Source organism: Gigantopelta aegis, chromosome 4 (genome assembly GCF_016097555.1).
Source record: "Gigantopelta aegis isolate Gae_Host chromosome 4, Gae_host_genome, whole genome shotgun sequence".
Lineage (NCBI taxonomy): Eukaryota > Metazoa > Mollusca > Gastropoda > Neomphalida > Peltospiridae > Gigantopelta > Gigantopelta aegis.
Window position 1 is genome coordinate 80903148 of NC_054702.1, and position 24891 is coordinate 80928038.

The 24891-nt window shown below is 38.1% G+C and overlaps 1 protein-coding gene across 1 annotated transcript in view; it reads right to left on the bottom strand.

Annotated features, from left to right (window-relative positions):
- LOC121370017 (neuroglobin-like) overlaps nt 1-24644 on the bottom strand; it is a 38763-nt gene extending 14119 nt beyond the window's left edge. Inside the window, exon 1 of the mRNA XM_041495111.1 lies at nt 24496-24644. Coding sequence (XP_041351045.1) covers nt 24496-24644 — 149 coding nt within the window. The remainder of the gene's footprint in view (nt 1-24495) is intronic.
- Nucleotides 24645-24891: the final 247 nt, after the last annotated feature.

The window sequence follows — 24891 nt, forward strand, 5'->3', positions numbered from 1 at the left end:
ACTGGTCCACGTCCCGCCCTCCCTAACTGTTTAGAGCACTTTTTAAACACTATGTCGTATATTTTATTTATTATTAAAGCCGTTTTTGGTATTTTAAATAAGATTTCATTTTATTGCTTTAGTACATCTGAAGTCTTTCTGGCCATCCTTGTTTTTACAATACCCTGAAATACATTGTTCATAATTGTGACGGTACATGCTCTTAATTTGTTTTAGCCTGTGGCGATATTAATTGTTTTAGAAGGCGTGTGCAGTTCCAAATGAACTTAGCCCAGATGGGCAACTTGTTACGTAATACATTTGCGCGACGGTCATCGAGCTGTACTTCTAATACACACCCAGCCCAGGTGCGGAGCCATGTGGCCAGTAGTTACGTAATACCTCCGCGAGTGCGGTTTTTACAACCGTGATTTGGCGACTTGGCATCATTGAGTCTGGCGATCTAAGAGAAAGATATGCCGTCTTGGTCGCTGTGGAAATTCAGATGATACGTGAGGTACCGCCATGTACCCCCAGGCGATATTCGCTGTCTCTGAGAGTTTTGAATAAATAGCTAGGGTTTTAGAGATATCGAGGAGAACTAGGAAGGCTCCAGGGGATCACGGACGTCGTCCACTGAACGATCTATATTAGTTCAGACGGGACTTTGGTAAATATATATTTTCTGCTCTGTGTATAACCTTGATGTGATTGATGTGACTTTAAATATTTTAATACTGTATTATACCAATATTATTTAGACGGTGCTGCCGGTAATCTGACGCAGTAATCTGTAGGCTCACCGTTCTGATATATATATATATAAAGCTTAGCCAGTCATCCTAGAGGACCTAGGTAAACTGTAGGTTATTGTCTTTATTGTGATAGGTACCAGTATTAATTCTGTATTACAAGGTTATTGAATGAGTAGTTAGGGTTAATTAAAAATTAACCAGTTAGGAATAGTGTTGTAATTCAGTTATTAATTAAGTTCCCCTGGAAGCGTTTCTCCATTATCACACGTGTGTGTGTTAGCGTTTCTCAATTATCACACGTGTGGGTGTTGTGTCACGGTGAAGTGATTAGCATATTGTGTAAAATAGACACCTAGAGATTAACTAATTAAGTGATCAGTTCTGGGTTGTTATTATTGTTGTTATTAATTAACTACTGCGGCAGTACATTTGTCAGCGTAGGTTAATACAGATTCCAAAGTGTATTGTGTTTTCGTTGTGTTTTCTAGTGAACTAAACGTGCTATAATAATATATACTTTATATAAGATCGTATCTCTGATCATACCTAGACGAGCCATACTAGGGTTTAACCGCCCGTTACAGAGAGATCTAATAGATATACAGTTAGGAGAGATATTTTGATAACCGTGTTTCATTCAGTTAAGGGTATTATAGAATCCCCGTGACAATAATTCTAAAACCAAACGTATCTCTGACAAGTAATGGTTATTGAACCAAGCGTTAGTAAGGTATGTCCCCATGTAATCATAACAGACTTAGGTTTAAAGGGACATTCCTGAGTTTGCTTCACTTTTTGAGATGTTATCGACTAACAGAGACTTTTTAACGATTATAATTACATATCAAATATATTTTTCTGCATAACATATTAGTGGCTGTATAGTAAACGTGTTTGTGATCGTTCTAATATTTGTACTAGGTTGAATTTCATCTTATTTCCTAAAATATTGTTGTTTCGTACGTACGAAATTATTTGAAGACAAACTCCAATTTGGGCTTCTTACAAATATCAAGACGACCAGAAACACATTGAATATACAGACACAGATATTCTAAATAAGAAAATATATTTAATATGCAAGTTTAATCGTAGAAGTATTTGATTAGTTGGAAACATCTTACAATGCAGCAAACTCAGGAATGTCCCTTTAACGCTACTATAACTTTATCCAGGTGTGTTATAGATTAACCAAACTTATTTGTCCATTTTTATGGTCTGAAACTAGCGTCTGCGCCTTTAAAATTTCAATAAATGAACGTTAAACAGCAGCTTGTCACGATGAATGAATGAATGAATGAATGTTTAACAACACCCCAGCACGAAAATTACATCGGCTATTGGGTGCAGCTCGTCACAAAGACAAATCGTTCATTGTGTGTCAAACATTTATGAATCAACGACCGATTGTTTGTACAGATTGACCTTGATAAATAAAAATGTTTTAATTAAAATTCATAATAAAACATGCGTGCGTGTAAGAATTTAGCAAGGTGTGTGAAGTATGTCGTTGATTATTTATTCATTGAATATTGTGCAAATGTTGATTTCAAAGGAAATGCATAACTATATTTCTCAGATGACCATCTGTTGTTTTTTCCTATTAATATACTTTTGTGAAGAAAAGACAGTTATCTCGAGACAATAATCTGTGTAAAGTAGCAACATTATATAGAATCTTATACAATGGTGTTCTGCTCTGCCAGATTATGTCATAGAACAGTAACTGGTGCCTTTATGGCTGGTGATTTTTTATTTCAGCGAATTTTTGACATATTTGATAATATAAATAAGCTGCTTTTACAAATGACATTTGCGAGAGAAAGACTAAAAAAAATCCTCTCCAAACAAAAAACAGACAACTCACCGGTACCCCCCCCCCCCCAAAAAAAAGAATCAAAATAACAATAAACCCAACCCAGCAAACAACAACAACAACAGCAAAAAACTCATCAACAACAACAAAAACAACAACCGTCTAACCCCCATAACACAAACAAAACCCAAGCAATTTGTATAGTGCAGTTGATAAAACCTTTAATTTCGTTACAGTGACCACACTGGAAACCAAAAATCCATATTCTAACGGCTTGACACATTCTGCTATTATTATGCGAATTTAGGCTATCGGCCAGCTACGTTTCCGTTTTATCTAGATAAATATCACTATTACTGCACAGATCAAACAGGAGAAATGTCTGATATTTGAACAGTTGGACTATTTAATAATCACAAGTTAAGTTTCTGAGAGGGTTTATATCAGCGTAATAGACTCTTGACTACGTCTTCAGTTCATTGTATTTGCGTTGTCGTCTGCTACACAGCCGTTAGTTTTCACATTAATGCATCTGGCATAAATCACATAGAATCTAAATTACAAACCCGTCATACCGAATCGACCATTTCTAGAAAGATGATCGGAGAAGTGAATTTAATATCATTACTTATATACGACATGTCATGAAATGTCATCATTTGAAATTCATTTGAATATATCAGTTTTGACTAATTTTCAGAAATGAAATGAATTCAATATAGCAGTTTTGACAATTCAGTTATTCAATTAATGCAGGAGGTCTATTTAATAATCATGCTCGATGTTAGAAACATTTGCATTCCGTGGTTTGGTTTCATAGTCTTAAAACAACAACAAAGACACCCAAACAAACAAAACAAAACAAACAAACCCCAACAACAACAAAACCACAAACAACCAACCCCCACCACCATTACAACAGCAACAAAAACAACCAATCCTTCCACAGAAACAAACAACAAAAGTATAATACGCCCCCTCCCAAAACAACCATTAACAATAACAACCGCAACAAGAACAATTAATTAAGATTTTTCCCCTTGCCATGGAATTCGTTTTAGAATATTGTCAAATAGCAGTCTGTTGGTTGTCAGGCGCTACATTACTTCGCATTCACGTTTTTTATAATGGAAGGATCCCACATAATTACAACTGACAAGCAACTGGGAGGAAATGAAGCGCATAATAAGCGACAGACTTGATGTAAAAACGTTTTTGCATATGACGAATTGGGATTCTTTCTCCAATACAAAGTCTAGTACCATATTCTTCACACGTGGAAGTCTCGTCAAATGCTTACGATTATAAATAAATACGATATTACGTTATACAATGATAGAGTTCATGTTTTGGTGATGTGTAACATCATCAACAATGACGGAAGTTATTTCGCGAGTTCAAACTAGCAATTTCATCAATTCGCTTACTTTTTTAATGCACACGGTCTATTTTACAATAGTGCACAGGGTTATCAAACACGATTACACACCATGCCAACGTAATGATTGGACATTTGCTGGAAAACTGCAGATTTAAACAGCATATTAGAAACAGACCGTGTCTCACCAGAATTAAATGTCACAATTTGCTTGCATTTCACGCTCTAAAAAGCAGGGATTCCAATCAAACAAAATAGCTCTGGAATTGTGTGGCTACTGAAGACAAACTGAAATGTTTTAGACGACTAATTTGTAAATTGTAAAGTTTATGACCTGATAATAGACAGCGTTGACTAAATACAAAACGGTCTGTTTTGGAAAGCGAAAAGTCCTGAACATTATTCATAGGCGGCAAAATAGTATATGTATTTGTCGTAAAACGTGATTTATTAATATATATATATATATATATATATATATATATATATATATATATATATATATATATATATATATATATATACTCTTTAAAAAAGTAGGGGAACTCTAATAAGAATTTACAATTGCCAAAATTGTAAGGTATATTAGCTGTGGGGAATGGTTATATGATAATAGTTAATTAATTAGGCAAACATTACAACCGGTAGTTCAGTATTACAGTAGGTTTCATGACCACCAGAAATCTTGAAGGACGATTGGGGTCCGAAGTGAAATTTTAAAGTTGACGTTTTTTTATCAGTAAATCGCAAATTCAAACAACAAAAATGACTAAAAACAAAACAATAACAACTGTATGATGAACAGAATGAAAACGATTGACAGAAATAATGTTCCACAGTGATTAATCGACCTTCCTTTAAATTGTCAAAATCGAGAATAATACCACACGCACGTGTACGGGGCAACTGCGTGATGCACGTGCAAACTATGGAATGTGTTTCGGTGTGTTGATAACTAGACCTGAACGTTCTTTACTAGGATGTCTGTGGTCAAAACGTATGTTCGGTCTAATAGTTGATATTAACATTAATATTTCAGGTTCCCCTACTTTTTTTGAAGAGTATATATATGCATACATGTACAGATATATACTACTCAAAAGAATTTAAGGGTAAAAAATTTATAACCAAATAAGTTTCAGAGTGTATTAGATTGATGATGTAAACTACACCAAATTTTTTATTTATTGTTCCATATTTACAAAAACCCACAAATAAACGTCACTGTATACAAGAAAGTCACATGGATTATACACATTAGAACATTCGTTTAATAGTGTGTGAATCCACCCCTGGCGCGAACACACTCGACACATCGTTGCCTCATGCTGTTGATCAGACGTCTGAAGAACTCTTGGGGAATGGCCTGCCACTCTGCCATAAGAAGTTGACCCAGATCATGAAGGTTGGCCGGAGGGGCATGGTTATCCCGAACTCTCCTGCCTAATTCGTCCCAGGCGTGCTCTATTGGGGCCAAGTCAGGCGAATATGCTGGCCAATACATCCTGGCGATACCTTGTTGTCTGAGAAAGTCCGTTACCACCCTGGCGCGGTGGGGTCTGGCATTGTCATCCTGCAGAACTGCCCCGCCGCCAATCTGCTGAAGGCCTGGGAGAACCAACGGCCGGATAATCTCATTCAGATAGCGGATTCCATTCAGATTGCCATCCACCACATAGAGGGGGGTCCTGTGGTGGATAGAGATGCCGCCCCACACCATGACGCTGCCACCACCGAACCGGTGACGTTGTCTAACGTTAACGTCAGCGAAGCGCTCCCCAGGACGTATGTAGACACGAACCCGACCGTCGTTGAACTGGAGACTAAACCTGGACTCATCAGTGAACATCACTCGACCCCACTGAACACGTTGCCACTGCAGATGAAGCGTGCACCAGTGACGTCTGGCCGTTCTGTGACGTGGTAGGAGTGGTGGTCGAACAGCCTGGCGACGGCAGCGTAGATTATTGGCTCTCAGACGATTGCGTATGGTTTGATCAGACACTCGAGTTCCAGTCGCAGTCCGCACATTCTCACGTAATCGGCGTGCAGTGGTTGTGCGTTGACGTAGAGCCATATTGGTGATGTAGCGGTCCTCTCTATTTGTAGTGCTTCGGGGTCTTCCCGAACGTGGACGATTTCGAACAGAATTCGTTGCTTGGTACCGTTGCCACAGTCGGCCAACGACTCTGACTGACACCAAGTCTCAGAGCAACATTTCTTTGCGTATTGCCATCCTGAAGCCAAGCAATAGCCCTTCCTCGATCTTCGATAGTCAGTTGAAGTCGTACCATTGTCGAATTTGGAGTGTGCACCGTACACGAACGCAAGCTCCAATTATACGGAAATTCAGCATTGGGAACATGGAATACACATGCCAAGCGTGCAAATGAAGCGCTTTGTGAAAAAGCAAGTTATGGGCACTTAGCAGACCTTTCGCTTTCGCCCTAATTTACGTGCAAATGTAAGCATGTTTTCGCCATTAGAACTAGTCGACAGTGTCAATGACAGTGGATTTTAATTCATTTATGGGTTGCTTAGACCCACTTTCGTCAAAATGGAACAATACCATGCGTGACATTATGGTCTAGCTAATATAATTGACATTCAGAAAATAATGTCGAAAATATCGTCTGACCCTTAAATTCTTTTGAGTAGATATTAAAAAACAGAGCTTGAAATACTTGTACTCAGTAATGTGTCGTAAAAAGTCTGAAAACAATAAGATTATGAAAGTGCACTAAAAATATTGGAGGCCGCTGCCTCCTACCCCCCCCCCCCCCCCCCCCCCAATTCCGCCGCCTATATATGTTTCATGCGAAAGTGATGTTTGCGTGTTTTATGTAATGCCGCTCATAAAACGGTTTGGTTGACTGTTATGGACAACGTAAGAATGCAAGATTGACAATGTACAGTTCTATGTATATATGCAAACTTTCACGAATAATTAAAAACTGATTTTGCTTCAAGTTTCTTTGCCAAAAGCTAAGGATATCACTTTGTTGCTTTTGTTAAACAACCTTGTTCTGTAAATCAGAACGACACCGTATTCCCATAAGAAAATCGTACCTCCGCACAAAACAGTAAAAAAGTAAAGTTTGTTTTATTTAACGACGCCTCTAGAGCATATTGATTTTTATCTTATCATCGGCTATTGGACGTCAAACATATGGTCATTCTGACATATTTCTTTAGCGGAAACCCGCTGCCATCGCATAGTCTACTCTTTCCAATAAGCAGCAAGGGGTCTTTTATATGCACTTTCCCACAGACAGGACAGCACATACCACGACCTTTGATGAACCAGTTGTGGACCACTGGTTGGAACGGAACATAGGCCAAACTGCAAATGGATCTACTGAGAAGGATCGATCCGATGACCGACCGCTTCACAGGCGGACACGTTACCGCTTGAGCTACATCCCGCTCCCCCGCACAAGACAGAGTCTAAAGGATGTTTTAGGTAAAGTCGTGATTTCTTCCATGATCTACTATCAGACGATCGTCCTCAGTAAATATTAATATATGTTAAATGACTCGAAGCATCATAGCCTACTCTATGCAGAAAATACAATTTAGTGTGATGAAATAAAATTATCCTCAAACATACCTTTATGCAATGATAACATCAAAGAAAAAAAAAGAAAAAAATCCATATTCGTACGAAAATAATAGTGAAAAACTAATTCAACGTCTACATTATTGATTTAAAGCGAACAGTCACCTTTATGCTTATACCAAATGATTAAAAACAAAATAATAGTGATGCATGAGAAAAAAACCCCAACACAAAGTGGTAATTCAAAGGATGATTATTACAAAATATTTATGAATAATCCATGTTCGTACCAACATTAACAAACTTAAAACAACGAGGAAGACCAACCAAGCATCCACTTCATTAATCTGAGCATGTCATAAATATCTACTTTATGTTAAGCCAGGCGAGTAGAGACTCATCATTGATTCAGCCTGACAAAATAAATATTTAACGATAAACCCCCAGCAGTATATCAACGATAATGAGATTATGACAAACCACTGTGTACAGATGACAGAGTGCGTGACCCGGGATAAATTTGAAACTAGAATGGCAATGCCATGATGGTTCGCATGTTATATACACTGAATAGTAGTAGCAAAAATCAATTCATATAATTTCTAGACATTTTACAGGGTGTATACTACCAAATCTAATCCCATAGACGACAATAGTAACATATGTGGCTAAAACTCCTACCTGCAACGTATCAACCGACATAATCAGAATCAGAAAAAATTGGGGGTCAAGCTGCTCGTTTCTGAGATAACGGGTAGCGTCTATGACTACCCTAACTCCGCACAAAATTCGAGTACTTTTTTTTACAGGTACCCCATACATGTTTCAAGCACACGGCTACTTAACACATTGGTACTAGATGAAATAATTTTTTTTTTTTTTTTTACCCAGATGAAACTATTTTTTTTTTACAACCAACACACTCACATTTATAACCAATCACAGGACTGGTGGTGTTCACTTCTCTATTAAAAGTTGGGTGCACCTCGAACTTTGACCCAGCCGGAAGTTATTTGGTTTAGTACTACTTATAACATTAGTTTAACACATTTTCCAGAAATAAAGCCAAGTCATTTAAAACATATTACACAATTAAAATGTGTTCCATACTAGCATGGAAATGTTTCAAACAGTAAAGTTATTTTTCTAAGTTTTACTAAAAGTGTACTTAGAATTATATGGTTAAAGTTAAAGTTTGTTTTGTTTAAAGGAACATTCCTGAGTTTGCTGCAATTTTTAAGATGTTATCGACCAACAGGCACTTTTTAACGATTGTAATTACATATCAAATATGTTTTTCTGCATAAAATATTAGTGGCTGTATATTAAACGTGTTTTTGATCGTTCTAATATTTGTATTAGGTTATGTTCAACGGAATATGAGAATACAACGGACAATTGAAAACGGACAGCCTATGTAACAATTTCAAGGATTTGCTTTTCTCTCCCATGCTATAAACCAGATAGTGTCAATGCAACACACTGGACCAAATAGCCGCTGGTTAATCAACATGCTGGGATGTCATTAAATATTCCTTTTGGTCCGTGGAAGAACTACGGCTATTGACGGCATCACCTGGACATGATCTGCAACATTCTTCCCAGTAATCGTTGAATATCGTGCACCACCATCGTCTGGTATTAGATAGAGGATCCTCGTTACAAATAAGGTTACTTACACGTCACTGCACTCTTAACTAAACAGACAGGCTTATTAAAAGATGCCATTTACATAGTTCATACTCTCTTCTGGGCCTGTGGGATAAAACCTCAATGAGCTTGCAAGCAATTAGACGATTCTGAAGGAGGTACTACCGTAGTTTGAAACATCGATAATTAAAGCAATTTGCCACATGCTTGGACCACTATAACAGCAATCTCTGCAAATAAATGGATTTACAAGATGAGTGATGACCATTTGGAAGTATTATGACCAATGGAAATTGATTATCGTACACAGATTGCACGGTGAAATGACAATAGTTGTAAAACCTGTCAATACAGACCACCCAAGGCTCTTGCGAAACTTGATATTATTTAAAAGAGACCTTTAAATAGAAGCAAATATATACACCTGTTTATAAAATGGTGTTGAAGCACAGTCGGTGTACACTTGAGGACGAGGCAACTTTATAATAAAATAAACGAATACGCTAAATGTGTGTGCCCACGACAACTTGCTTCACCCCTAACTGAATATAAACACGATCAAATTAAAATGAATGAAGTGTATTAAAGGGACATTCCCGAGTTTGCTGCATTGTAAGATGTTTCCGACTAATAAAATATTTCTACGTTTAAACTTACATATTAAATACATTTTCTTGTTTAGAATATCAGTGTCTGTATATTCAATGAGTTTCTGGTTGTCTTAATATTTGTAAAAAGCCCAAACTGGATTTTGTCTTCAAATAATTTCGTACGTACGAAAAAATCATTTTAGGAAAATAAAATGAAATTTAACTTAGTACAAATATTAGAACGATCATAAACTCGTTTAATATACAGCGACTAATATTTTATGCATAAAAAATATATTTGATATGTAATTACAATCGGTAAAAAGTCTCTTTTAATCGACAACATCTTAAAAAGTGCAGCAAACTTAGGAATGTCTCTTTAAGAGAACATAATCCACTGAGTGCAGATTAATTTGTTTTTAATAAACCCTGTCGATCGATTGATTCAGATGACCACAAGACAGTAAACCACCCCATGTCTTTCATCTAGATTGCAGTCTCCTAATTCTTCTGAACGACAAAACCGTAATACATGGTCAGGACTGTATCTCTGCACATTGCAAAGTCGAATGGATTTCGTATTAAGACGATCACATATCCAAGATAACGGGATAAGAAGCCTTTGTATACATTTTAACGCTGGGCAAGGATGGGATTTATTATAATATTGAAGAAGCCAATTAAAGACTTAACTAACCATTTCATGTCATACAAATAGGCTTAAGACACACATGCATTCCAAGTGAGAATGAGTATTTCTGACTACTAGTGGCCTTTTCGTTCTTGGACTATTAACTTAAATATATCCGATGTGCCTTTGTGGTTGCAGTATTTATAGAATTCCAAAAGCAGGTCTCTGAGATGGCTTTCCTAGCACGCTGTTTTCAGTCAAACTTTCACAATACACGCCAATACACACGTTATTCTTTCTAGTGATTAATTAGTTCATACTTCAGGGTGAAACTATTTAGTTACCATTAACGTGAAGGGTCGTACTTTAAAGAGACATTCCCGAGTTTGCTGCAATTGTTAAGATGCTATCGACTAACAGAGACTTTTTAACGATTATAATTATATATCAAAATTATTTTTGTGCATAAAATATTAGTGCCTGTATATTAAACGTGTTTCTGATCGTTCTAATATTTTTACTAGGTTAAATTTCATTTTATTTCCTAAAACATAATTTTTTCGTACGTACGAAATTATTTGAAAACTGAATCTAGTTTGGGCTCCTTACAAATATTAACACGACCAGAAATACATTGAATGTACAGACAATGATATGCTAAACAAGAAAATATATTTAATATGTAAGTTTAATCGTGGAACACTTTTATTAGTCGGAAACATCTTACAATGCAACAAACTCAGGAATGTCCCTTTAAGGGTCATATAACGTTTACTTCTCGCACGGCCGTGGATGCCTTTTTTTGTCAAGCTGGAGAAGACTCTTATTTAATGTCGCTTTTTTTTCTCTACCAACCCTAATTAATTTGGGTTAGATACGGCCGTGGCACATCTGCTTTATACAAACATTTATATACTATGATTTCAGTTAAGGTCCTTCCATTTAGCGAACATGATGGCTATACATATTTATGCTATATGGACGAGAGCTTGTGGTGAATAGGCCTGGGATTGAACACTAAACCAATACAAGCCCACTAGCAGAATCCTGAAAAACTAAACAATGAATGTTGTGCCAACCCACAATACCAAACGTCTTACAAAGATAGCCAGACAACAGAAAAGCCATACAAAATCCGGAATACACACCTGGCGTACAAAAAGAACAAATTGGTACATAAACCCTGATACCACCAAATTTGTATTTTCATTTTCTGTGAATGATTATAATTATCGCTTCGTCAAATGTATATATAAAATAAATACTTTATAGTTTAATAAATAAAACCCCACACGTTTGGTTTGTTAAACGACATCACCAGAGCATATTGATTTTGTATTTGCAGCAAAGGATCTTTCACATACAACAGCCTTTGATATATCAGTCTTGGATCACTGGTTGGGACGGCAGAACTCCAGTAGGCTCGCCGAGACTTCGAAGGCTCAACCCTACGACCCAAACATCTCATGCGAGCGCTCTACACATTGAGCTAAATGAAATTAAAGAAATATTATGGAATTATACTCGAGAGACATATGTACAATGAGAGATACGTTCAGACAAAACCATGACATAAGTACAAAATGAAGAAAGAAGGAAATGTTTTATTTAATGACGCACTCAACACATTTTATTTACGCTTATATGGCGTCAGACATATGGTTAAGGACCACATATATTGAGAAAAGAAACCCGCTGTCGCCACTTCATGGGCTTCTCTTTTTGATTAGCAGCAAGGGATATTTTATATGCACCATCTCACAGCCAGGATAACACATACCACGGCCTTTGATATACCAGTCGTGGTGCACTGGCTGGAGCGAGAAATAGCCCTATCGGCCCACCGACGGGGAAGTACAAAATGAAGGCCAATGAGTACCCTACATTACCCCAGCAAGGTAACAGCCTGCACGTCCGCAATGAAGACAAGATAAATTATATTGTCGCTTAATTCTACAGTATGTAGTGTAATAATACAAGTGGTGTTACGAATATGTAAATCTCTTCACCCCGCAATGTTCTAAAAACCTAGTTAAGACTGATAAATACTGTCGATTAATTGCATCAGCCGCCTCTACAAAAAGTCAGAATACCATCATTACATAAGTAGAAGTAATCTCGTGGATGTTTTGGCTGGTTTGCATTCCTTCTCCTTATCTAGATGAACAACTTACAGTTTCACCCGGTTTTGCTTCCAGACTAAATGAGATCTACAGACGAGTCTGACTTCTTTTAACCGTGTGAGGAGCAATCATGTAATAACAGATGGAATAATGCTGATGGATTACAGCCTTTCAGTCGTTACCGAGAATAAGGAATTTCAGAACTATGCTCAATTGCATTTCAAATGTAATGTGCATGAGATCTTTCAAAATGCATCGAGAAAGGATATGGTGGGCTCTGTTGAAAGCCAAACGTTTGCCTCATCTGTAACTTACTAAGTGTGGACGAATTTGTTTTAATTAAATGTTGCTTTCATGCGTTGAACATGTATGGTCACTGGTTGACAGTGTTAGAAAACATCTGACTCGTTTCTATCTTAAAGGGACATTCCCGAGTTTGCTGCAATGTTTTAAGATGTTATCGACTAATAAAATATTTCTTCGATTAAACTTACATATTAAATATATTTTCTTGTTTAGAATATTAGTGGCTGTATATTAAACGTGTTTCTGATCGTTCTAATATTTGTACTAGGTTAATTTTCATTTTATTTCCTAAAATATTGTTTTTTCGTACGTACGAAATTATTTGAAGACAAAATCCAGTTTGGGCTTCTTACAAATATTAAGACGACCAGAAACACATTGAATATACAGACGCTGATATTCTAAACAAGAAAATGTATTTAATATCTAAGTTTAATCGTAGAAATAATTTATTAGTCGGAAACATCTTACAATGCAGCAAACTCGGGAATGTCCCTTTAAAGACGTCTTATGCTAATTTTCGTATTCTGTACTAATTACAACAATTTAGATGCTCGCCAAAGCTCAATCAATCAAATCCCCTCCCAAACACACATTATAGTACACAATAATAATTAAGAAAGCTTCAACAAAACCAACAACCCTCCCCCTCCAAAAAACCCAGTTCTCCTGACAAATATATGTTTTTTCATTTTCTTAAGATGATTGAACTCCACGTAATCGTAGCAGACGTCAAAAGTACACTGGCTGTGCTCTCATGGAGGTGTAGGATCCCTCTTCAAAATAAATGAAAAAACCCACGTATGACCGATGCGAGCACGAGACAATGTCTCCCAGGACTGACTTGACAGAATGATGCGTAGTCGCCAAGTTGAAAAGATGTATTGGTTAATGCCTTGTTTAAATACAAGTAAGGTGTAAAGTACAACAACCCTAACATGAGGAAAATCCAAAGCAGACTTGGTATAAGACAGAAAACGTGCTTTTGAAAATAAAAGAAACAGTTATTATTTAATTTCAACTATTCTATAAACGTATATCTAAAATGAGTAGCAAATGATTTCAACTGAAAATCGTATATATATACACATGTATTTAGCAATTATCTTCAAAGTCGCATAGCTGCAAAGCTTGAAAGCTGCTGTGTTAATCAGAGTATGGTCACTGTAAGCATGATTTGGTAATGAAGCCCCTGCGTGTCCTGTAACCTCACCGTGGTGCAGGGGTGTAACATTCTCTTTGAGAATGGCCAATACAGCACAAAATTGAAGTTTTGAGTAAAATTCAGTATCTGTAAAATTCTGTGATATTTGTGTTTTTGCACAGTTCTTTACACTGTTCTTTACACTGTTTTTGTTTAAACCTTGAATTTTTATATTGATGTTGATCATCACTTTATTTATTTGCATTACTATAGCTTGACACCCAATAGCCGATGTATTTTTCGTGCTGGGGTGTCGTTAAGCATTCATTCATTCATTCATTCATTCATGGTAATGAAGAGAAGGACACTTTCCAAATCAAACCATTTACATTCGATATTTTAACACGCAGGCTTAATTTCAATTTTCCGCCTTCATGGAGTTCTACCAACAATTACTGGTCAACATTTAGGCCGATATAAATTAATTAATTGGCTAGTATTAATGAATTGATTAAAATATCACATCCCAGCACGAAGATGAACATTGACTATCAGTTGGACTATAATAAACAGTGTGAAATGTTGTTACAGAAATAAGCACGTAGAAGTCATTTTATTTCCAGGACCCACAACATCCAGATTAAAACTTAAATAGTGGTAACGTGCCTTTAAATATTAAAAACAAACTTTGGTACAACGGACATACGAAACAAACAGACGTCTCCCATCGTAGTGTGCTCATTTGTAGTGATGGTACTTTTATATGTTATTACTCGTATGGTAAAAATATGATATTCCCCCAGGGAAGTGATATCTCCAACCATAGCAGTTTATGACGTCATACACTATCGGGTTTGTACACGTACGCTGTCGGTTTCTATTCCTTATACTTTCACTAGGCCACATTGATTGAGCAAGATATTGGATACATAAATAGAATACTAAAGTTATCATCTCGTACTAAGTTTATGCCCCTTTAGTACGAGTATTCTGACGGTAAGAGACTAGACGGACATTTGGACAGTTATAACGCTCATTACCGTCAGAAACCAATCTATATAATTTCTGCGCAGTCTCTGCCTACCAAACGATAGTCAAAGATTACCACTCTAATACAACAACAATTCAATGTTTGACGTTAAATACCTTTACATCGACAATTTTCGAGTTCTTTGATAACAAATATTTAACATATTAATCATTAATACACATACACTGCAGGAAGAAACCCGACAGCACCCCCTTTCAATAAAGTTCTAGTTAAATACGTAGTTGCTGACGGGGTTCTTCCTGCAGTGTGTGTATTAATGATCAATATGTGAATTTTGTTTTATTAATTGAAAAAGGCTCGTAACAACTTACAATTATTTTATACAAACACTTAATATAAATACGAAGATCATTTAATGCAGCGCTCTATTCATATAGAAAGTTAAGAGTTCTGTGAAATAATAACAATAATATGTGAGCAAGCTAAAGGTGTTATTATAAGTTTAATAACAAGGAAGAAGTTTAAGCACACTTCAACAGATGTTTAGTCAGATGCTATTATTATATGGTGAACTATGGTAATAGTCATAGAGAGGAAATGCACTACATTTGTCCATTAGCAAGACATATCAGCTGTGGAGTACTGGCTGGAAAGAGAAATAACCCAATGGGCGCACCGACAGGAATCTATCTTAGACCTTCCGCGCACCAGTCGAGCTCTTTACCACTAGGCTACATCCCGTACCCAGTAAAAGAGAGACAGAGAGAGACAGAGAGACAGAGAGGGGTGGGGGGAGTTGATGGGGAGGGTTTAGAGGAGAAAAAAAGAAACGGAGAGAGAGAGAGAGAGAGAGAGAGAGAGAGAGAGAGAGAGAGAGAGAGAGAGAGAGAGAGGGATGATTGCTTTAAGGGAAACAATTAATGTGCACAGCGCGACTACGACACTATCATTTACTCCTACCGGTGACAAAGTTTTTGCCAACCCCTATCGATTCTATCCCCAATGCGTTTATTAGCCATTATGGCCTATCTTTGCTGACATGTAACAGACCTACAGATGATGAACCTGCCATCACAAGACACAAGAAAAACACACAAATCACAAATATAGTCTCGTTAGCCATATCCTTCCGTGGGATTGGCTTTTCGGAAATTGATTTCATAGTTAAAATGATATTCTGGACGTTGATCACTCAATTTCTTACATTACAGTTCATTAAACTAGTTTAGTTCATTGGCACCATATGATATCTATACGACATTGGGGAATCGACATATTTTCAATGGAAAAGGAGTGCGCAGACATTCAATCACTCTTACAATCACTGCGCTGTGTACAGTTTGGAATTTTCCTACATTGTTACACCTCGCGGGGAAAGTCAACAGCCTGCAATACTGCACTGGTTCCTACAGTTGGTATTACAATTTGTGATTTCAATCGTACATCGTCATCTTACCGGAACGGGTTTAGTATTAGCGCAGCTGTTAACATTATATATTATACTGTTATTGGTTTTCACATACTTAAAAAGGTTTATGACCGTAGTAAAATATTTGGTGTGTTCAGCAATACTTTGTCTTTTTACGTCATCGATGACGCACCAAGCACAACGTTATGTTCAGAAATCACGACTCATTCACCGTACGTTTAACAAATAAATAATACATGTATTGCAAACAAAAGGTTTTGATTTATTTAAAGATACGGTATTAGTGAAATGTTTAGTATATAGTTATAGGAATTAATAAAACTAAAGATTAGTATTATCGTATTTAGACCAGCCTGTTAAAACTGCATTCTAATAGATAATTGGAGCCATAATCTTATAAATGTAGGAAAACGCACTTTAAAATATCATCCCGCCTTTTATCCCACATAGCTAAAAGTCTAAAGTTAACATTTTATTTAATTTCACCAGCGTAATAAGATCTATAACATCTATACTGTGCACAGAAGGGACGAGCTTGAAGCTTAATTAGATATGGGAACGTAAATGGGTTAAGTAAATATACTCTTCAAAAGAAGAAACGCAAAACCACATTGTCGTAACATTTGGAGAATTGATTTCATTATTGAATGGCGAGTCCGATAATTACCAAATGTTGCAGGATTGTTCACAATTCACTCTAGTCCATTGTGAGTAAGTGATAGGACACACCACCAAGGTCAAGGTCATCTGGAGTCAATACCGGGTGTGGCCTCCGCGTGTGTTGACAACTGCCTGGCACCGCCTGCCCATTGAAGCAACCAGAGTACGGATGACGTCCCGGGGGATGGTGGCCCACTCGGCCTGCAAGGCTGCTGCCAGCTCGGGCAGGGTCTGGGGCTGTGGTTGTCGCTGTCGGAGGCGTCGGTCCAACTCATCCCATAGATGCTCAATTGGGTTCAAATCCGGTGATATCGATGGCCAAGGAAGGACATTAATGTTGTTGTTCTGTAGGAAAGCCGTTGTGAGACGTGCTGTGTGAGGCCTGGCGTTGTCATGTTGGAACACTGCGTTGGCGTTGGCCATAACTGGAACGATGTGTGGCCGGAGGATCTGGTCAATGTAGCCCTGTGCATTCAGGTTGCCCTGCACGTGGACCAGGTCAGTTCTGCCAGTGTGTGAGATGGCTGCCCACACCATGACACTACCCCCGCCGAATCTGTCCACTTCCTGTACGCAGTTTGCCGCATAACGTTCACCACGACGCCTATACACGCGACATCTTCCATCATGACGTCGGAGCAGAAATCGGGACTCGTCACTGAACCAACACCTGTCTCCATCGCAGTTGAGGCCATTGTCGATGAATCTGGCACCACTGCAGTCGGAGTCGACGGTGTTGTGGTGTTAAGATGACACCTCGAACTGGACGTCTGGCACGAATTCCTACCTCACGTAGGCGGTTCCGTACGGTCTGGTCGGATATCCTGCGCAAACCTGGTATTGCTGCGGCTGTGGAGGTGGCAGTAGTCAATCGTTCCCGAAGGTGGCGTACCCGGATGTAGCGGTCCTGCCCGGGGGTAGTGACCCGTGGTCGACCGGATCTAGGGAGGTCACGTGTTGATCCATGTTGCTGGTAACGGTCCCACAGTCTGGAGATGGTGCTTGGGGACACATGGAATGCCCTGGCAACGGCCGTTCTGGATTCGCCTGCGTCTAGTCGGCCGATGGCATTGTTTCTCTGCGGTTCACTGAGACGTGGCATGTCCTGGATTGTCAACTGTCGGCCAGATACAGAGGCCAGGCAAGTGAACACCCTGCACTTTTATACTGTCGGTGTTCATGTTGCACGTGCAGACAACGCACGTGCAGTGGTGACATGGTTTGCACGTGGCTGCGTTTTTGCGAATATTCACATTTTGGAACTTTATTGTACAGTAGCTGCGTTTTATCGAATGTAACCGTGGGAATGTGTTTGGGACATGCAATGACCTTATATTCACAAAGCATGAACCGGTAGGAAACATAAAATCGGAGTTATAACCCATTTGTACCCTTTTGCGTTTCTTTTTTTGAAGAGTATATGTATGGACATCTGCACTATGGGAGAAAATCGGCTATGACTATAACGCCCCGTCCAAACTCCCATCCCCAAAACCCCCCACCAGCACGAAGGAACGCAAAGACGTTCAGTTGTTATTATTATTTCAACTTACTGTCGTGCTTATATCCAATTAAGGTTCAAGCACGTTATCCTGGGCACACAACTCACAGCTATTTGAGCTGTTTGTCCAGGACAGTGGGTTAGTTGTTAGTGGTTAGTGAGAGAGAAGAGGGTGTAATGGTCTTACACCTACCCATAGTGTCGTTAGAACTCGCTCTGGGTGGGAGCCGGTACCGGGCTGCGAACCCTGTACCTACCAGCCTTATGTCATATGGCTTAACCATGACGCCACCAAGGCCGGTGTTCAGTTGTTAAGAACATTGATACGTTCTAAGTTTTTGCACACACACACACACACACACACACACACACACACACACACACACACACAGCACCCTCACATTTTGGACACCTGTTTTGGCAATTGATGTCATTTAAACAGAATGGTTTTTTTTGACAAACTAATCTTTCACTGACTCTTTTATTATTAGTTTACACCTGGTCCTAATTATACACAGAGCTGAATGCGAGAACAAGAAATGCAATTATGTTTATTCTCATATGACTCATTATAAACAGTAGCATAAAGATTTGTCTTTCTTTCCTCATCTTCATGTTATATTTATAAATACAATGAAAAACGAAACCTTGTTTATTAGTTCATCGCTTTCCGAAAATACCTTTCGTCAAATATGTTCAGACACGAACGCCATTGTTTGTTAAGACAGAACGTTTGAAACAACAAGATAAGAAGAAGTACTGTCAGTTTCGCTGCAATGTTCACTGATTTGTCTTGCGGTTACTGCCAACTGGCATCCGGTCTCCAAGGTGGTATTTCCTCTGGCTTTGATGGCGAAATCGATCAGTGTTTATCAGTGCCATTGGTGCCACTTCCTAAATACGCGGGTAGGATGTTGACTAACTTATACATAATCGTCTTCAGTGATTATAAAAGCAGTTGCTATTACACCCATTACAGTCCCAAAGAACAAAGCATACGTATATTACATGTGTAATTATCATTTGCTTCCACTCTATTGATTTTTGTCTCTTGTGTGTCAATAGCCTTTTACTTTGTTTTTTCTTGAATACGATTGCATTACATAAAACTGAAGGAAAAAGAAAGTACTTTTAGAATTACACACCGCCATATATTTTGCTTTTGAGTATGTAGGATTAAGAATAAAACGTGAGCAATGACTACGCCCAAGGTTTGGCAATTGTATGTTAAAAAAAGACCGAGCCCGTGAGAGAGAGAGAGAGAGAAAGAGAGAGAGAGAGAGAGAGAGAGAGAGAGAGAGAGAGAGAGAGAGAGAGAGAGAGGAGAGAGAGAGGGGAGGGGGGGGGGGGGGGGAGGTTCATCTCGGTTTGAGAATGTTATAGGTTAATACAGTTCAGAAGCGTCTATATGTAATTCTCTAAGAAGGGGTACATTTAAATTAATTCTGAATTAGAACTGATGTATTGTCTCTACTAGTCACATAATATGAGACCGGTAAATGAATTAATGAAATGTGTATATTATATAACTCTTTCCACCAGAACAAAAACACAACGGTACATTTATCCAGTTCACGCTTGCCAGTTATCCATATCCATATAAAATTGAAAATGGCAAAGAAAGGCAATATCTTTCTTTGCGATTTTCACAGATGTAGACCGAGTGCTTCAATTATTATTCCACAACCATACGGTGTTGTTGTTTATTTGACTGATCCAGGCTTACAGTTTGTATTTGTAAGTCGCGTAGTGATTTGTTTGGTATGCTTTGTTTTGTACGCTTTGTGTCTGCTGGTTTTGTAATATGTTTTGTTAGTCGCCATCTTGTTTTTCATCTCCATATTGCCCCTAGTGTATTTCTTAGACTGTCTTGCAATCATAATTTTTCCGCGGACCGTTTTTTGGCCGTTGTCATTTTCTTAATTGGAGGGGTTGCTGTCATAGCCCTTCTAATCGTAAGTTTCTAACATTTAGCGACACGCTAACCCCTCGTCCCGCCATCGATAGCAATCTATCAGTCAGTCAGTCAGTCAGTCAATCAATCAATAATTTTCATATATTAATAATGGAAACTACATAAACAATAAATATACATTTTGTGAAATATTTAAAGGGACATTCCTGAGTTTGCTGCAATTGTTAAGATGTGATCGACTAACAGACTTTTTAACGATTGTAATTACATATTAAGTATATTTTTCTGCATAAAATATTAGTGTCTGTATATTAAATGTGTTTCTGATCGTTCTAATATTTGTACTTGTTTAAATTTCATTTTATTTCCTAAATTATTTGTTTTTCGTTCGTACGAAATTATTTGAAGACAAAATCCAGTTTGGGTTTCTTACAAATATTAAAACAACCAGAAACACATTGAATATACAGACACTGATATTCTAAAAAAGAAAATATATTTAATATGTAAGTTTAACCGTAGAAATATTTTATTAGTCGGAAACATCTTACAATGCAGCAAACTCAGGAGGAAGGAAATGTTTTATTTAACGACGCACTCAACACATTTTATTTACGGTTATATGGCGTCAGACATATAGTTAAGGATCACACATATATTGAGAGAGAAAACCCGCTGTCGCCACTTCGATTAGCAGCAAGGGATCTTTTATATGCACCATCCCACAGACAGGGTAGTACATACCACAGCGGATCAATCCCAGACCGACCACGCATCGAGCGAGCGCTTTGCCACTGGGCTACATCCCGCCCTAACATGTTATTAAGTTTTAAACCCATACCAACTCAAATTAAAAAAAGAATGAATGAATGAATGAATGAATGAATGAATGTTTAACGACACCCCAGCACGAAAAATACATCGGCTATTGGGTGTCAAACTATGGTAATGCACATAAATAAAGTGATGATCAACATCAATATAAAAATTCAAGGTTTAAACAAAAACAGTGTAAAGAACTGTGCAAAAATACAAATACAAATATCACAGAATTTTACGGACACCGAATTTTACTCTAAACTTCAATTTGTGCTGTATTGGCCATTCTCAAAGAGAATGTTACACCCCTGCACCACGGTGAGGTTACAACACACGCAGGGGAAATGTCTCTTTAATTATCTAATAATGATCATTAATCATATGAGGTTGAAAGTCTTCACAGTGAATGTAGGACGTCTTCGCCAACCCAGAAACGCCGAGCATTGAATAGAGTCTGATACCGCGGAGGTGTGTGCCAAGGACAGCGTGCTTAAACAATAATGGGATATAAACTCGAAAATAACAATATATAAATGAAATGGAATTAAGTACAAAGCAAAGCAGACGGCGGCGCCTCCAGGCAGGTTAGTTTATGAAGGAAGGAAATGATTTATTTAACGACGCACTAAACACATTTAATTACGGTTATATGGCGTCGGACATATGGTTAAGGACCACACAGATATTGAGAGAGGAAACCCGCTGTCGCCACTTCACGGGCTACTCTTTCCGATTAGCAGCAAGGGATCTTTTATATGCACCATCCCACAGACAGGATAGCACATACCACGGCCTTTGGTGCACTGGGTAGAACGAGAAATAGCCCAATGGGCCACCGACGGGGATCGATCCCACACCGACCGCGCATCAAGCGAGAGCATTACCACTGGGCTACGTCTCGCCCAGGTTAGTTTATGAGGTATCTTACAACCAAAGTGCTCCTTACAGATCTGTGAACCGTGACAAGTCAGACGCCCCCCTTTTGATAGCTCTACTCCAAGCCCAAAACGATCATCCCCATGTTCACCCCTGTCCATGATCCTAAAATTAATGTGGACAGGAGCTTGAGGAGATAACATCATGTATATCCACATGGATCCAATTTCACAAAACGTCGTAAGTTTATGTCTGCGACTAACAGTTATACCGGTCATGCTTTTACTGGTCTTTGGCATCTACTTCACGCATACATTTTCATCAATGAGAAAGACGGAACATTTTAAGGACAAATGAAAATGAAATATGTGTATTTCAAACTATATATATATATTTTTTTATTAGTAATAATAGTTGTGGGTTAGTCGTAGATTTACGTTTACGCGCACAACTAGACTTACGGGCCTAAATAACGTCGCCGCAGACTCGTTCAGCTAGAAGCAACTTGAAACTCTCCGTCTCATACCTTTTATAATGACAATGTATTTGGATAAGTCTAATTTGTATTTTTGAGGACCTATCTAAACTGCGTCCAAAATACTTATTGTTGAAGTGATAAAAGCAAATAATTCCTTTTACATCTTAATACTGTAACCGATATCTCTCTGGGAACTCGGGATGTGTCCATGACATACATGATCAAGACATTTGTGGGCGCATGTGTCAAACTGATTGATTGGTTATCCAGTCTGCAGGAAGAGAGTACTACCGGGCCCAACATTTTGTCATATCTCCTAAGTTCAAGGGACATAAGACTGTCAAAAATGAGTAATGCCCAAGAAAGTCAAACTTCGACTTGGACGAACAGAGGAACAGACAGACTGAAAGACTGAGATGAAACCTGTAATCCTTTAAGGTTGGTCTGGCAGGGGACTAATAAAGTATGTAATGGAAAGTGTTTGCATTTCATCGCCCATCATCTTTAAAATGTAGGTCAGGCCATAACGGTCGGGTTAGGATCGATCCACGTTGGTGGGCCCATTGGACCATTTCTCTTTCCAGCCAATGCTCTACAACTGGTGTAATAAAGGACGTTGTATGTACTATCCTGTATGTGGGATGCTGCATACAAATACCCTTAATGCTAATCGAAAAGAGTAGCCCATAGAGTGGCCGTAGCGGATTTCCTTTCTCATCAATTATATGTGTGGTCCTTAACAATTTGTCCGACGCCATATAACCTTAATTAAAATGTGTTCAGTGCATCGTTAAATAAAAGATTCCTTCCTTCCTGTAAAATTTGAACGCAATAGATTGTGCATGTTCCATTGTAGAGACGCGTGTTTCATTACACCCCCCCTAAAAAAAAACCCCCAACAACACCCCCCCAAAAAAAACAAAAAAAACAACAATAACAACAAAACAAAACAAAAAACCAACAGTACAGGGAGACGTGTATAACAACCATGCATTACAATGTTTTGAGAAATTACTTTCACCTAGTGATTAATTATACTGAAATCATATAACATTCTCTTTATTGAAAGGTGACTGTTATACAAGATGTTATAACGACAGAATTGAATGAATGAATAAATGTGTAACGACACTCAAGCACAAAACTACATCGGCTACTGGGTGTCAAATAATGGTAAAATGATGCATGAATTGATGATAAACAACAAACACAATAGAATTGGATGAATGTTACACGTCTTACAATTTCCTAACATCATGCGTTGTGATTGCTTATATGCGTGTGTTTGTGAACAAGAGAAACAAAGGCGTTTGCAACAGTCGAAGAACAAACGACTGTGACAGAGCGTTCGATAACAGTTACTAATGATAGCATCTCATTTTTGTTTTGAAGTTATACGTGCTTAACGACATCGAAAGACGAACAAAACACTAGCTATATCAAACAGAGGTATAGGAATGACAATGAATGAAACACGATCAGTATAAAAACAAGAAACAAAAAACATCCAACAGTTAAAAAGATCGAATAGTGGTGATGAATATATATATATATATATAAGTTTAAATTCAGGACCATACCCAGCTCCTAAAACAGCCAGAGCACAGTAGTAATTCAGGCAAAAATGGCACTTCTAAACTAAAAGTACTCCCCCAATATTTTTCGGGGTGAGGGTGATGATGGGGTTGGCATGTATAATACAAAAACAATTTCGTTTTAAAACATATTTCAGTGTACCCATTAAATAGTTTTTACACTAGCTGTCTCAGATTAAAATGTGTACCGTATTCATAAAGTATATTATTTAGTATCACGCAAAATTATATATTCGCCAGACTTATCTAAAGTAGAAACAACGCAGTAAGCCGTAATTTACGATTACTCTAAGTACTTACTTGAGGAATATAAGAAGTCCAAGTTTTGGTAAATCATCGTTAATTTGGTGCCAAGTTTCCTGAACTAAGCTGATCTGTCGAGGTGTCAAGTAGACGCTGAGATCTTTTTCGTTAGTCTCGATACACGAGATCGATTGTGCAGTGCCCATTCCGGCGGTCCTACTGTTCGCTGTCTTACCGCGCTACCTCCATCCTACATCTCGTTCATCGCCTATCACTCTGTGAGGAGCTGATTGGAAAATATCCTAATTGTCACTCATTGGCTGAAGACGAGAGATTTCTCCTAATTGTAGCGTCGTCTTCAGGTTTACAGAGCACCACGTGATAGTGTGTACGTCCGCGTTGACGATCACATGGCGATAAACTTTCCAACGAACCAAATTAATTTGAATAGTC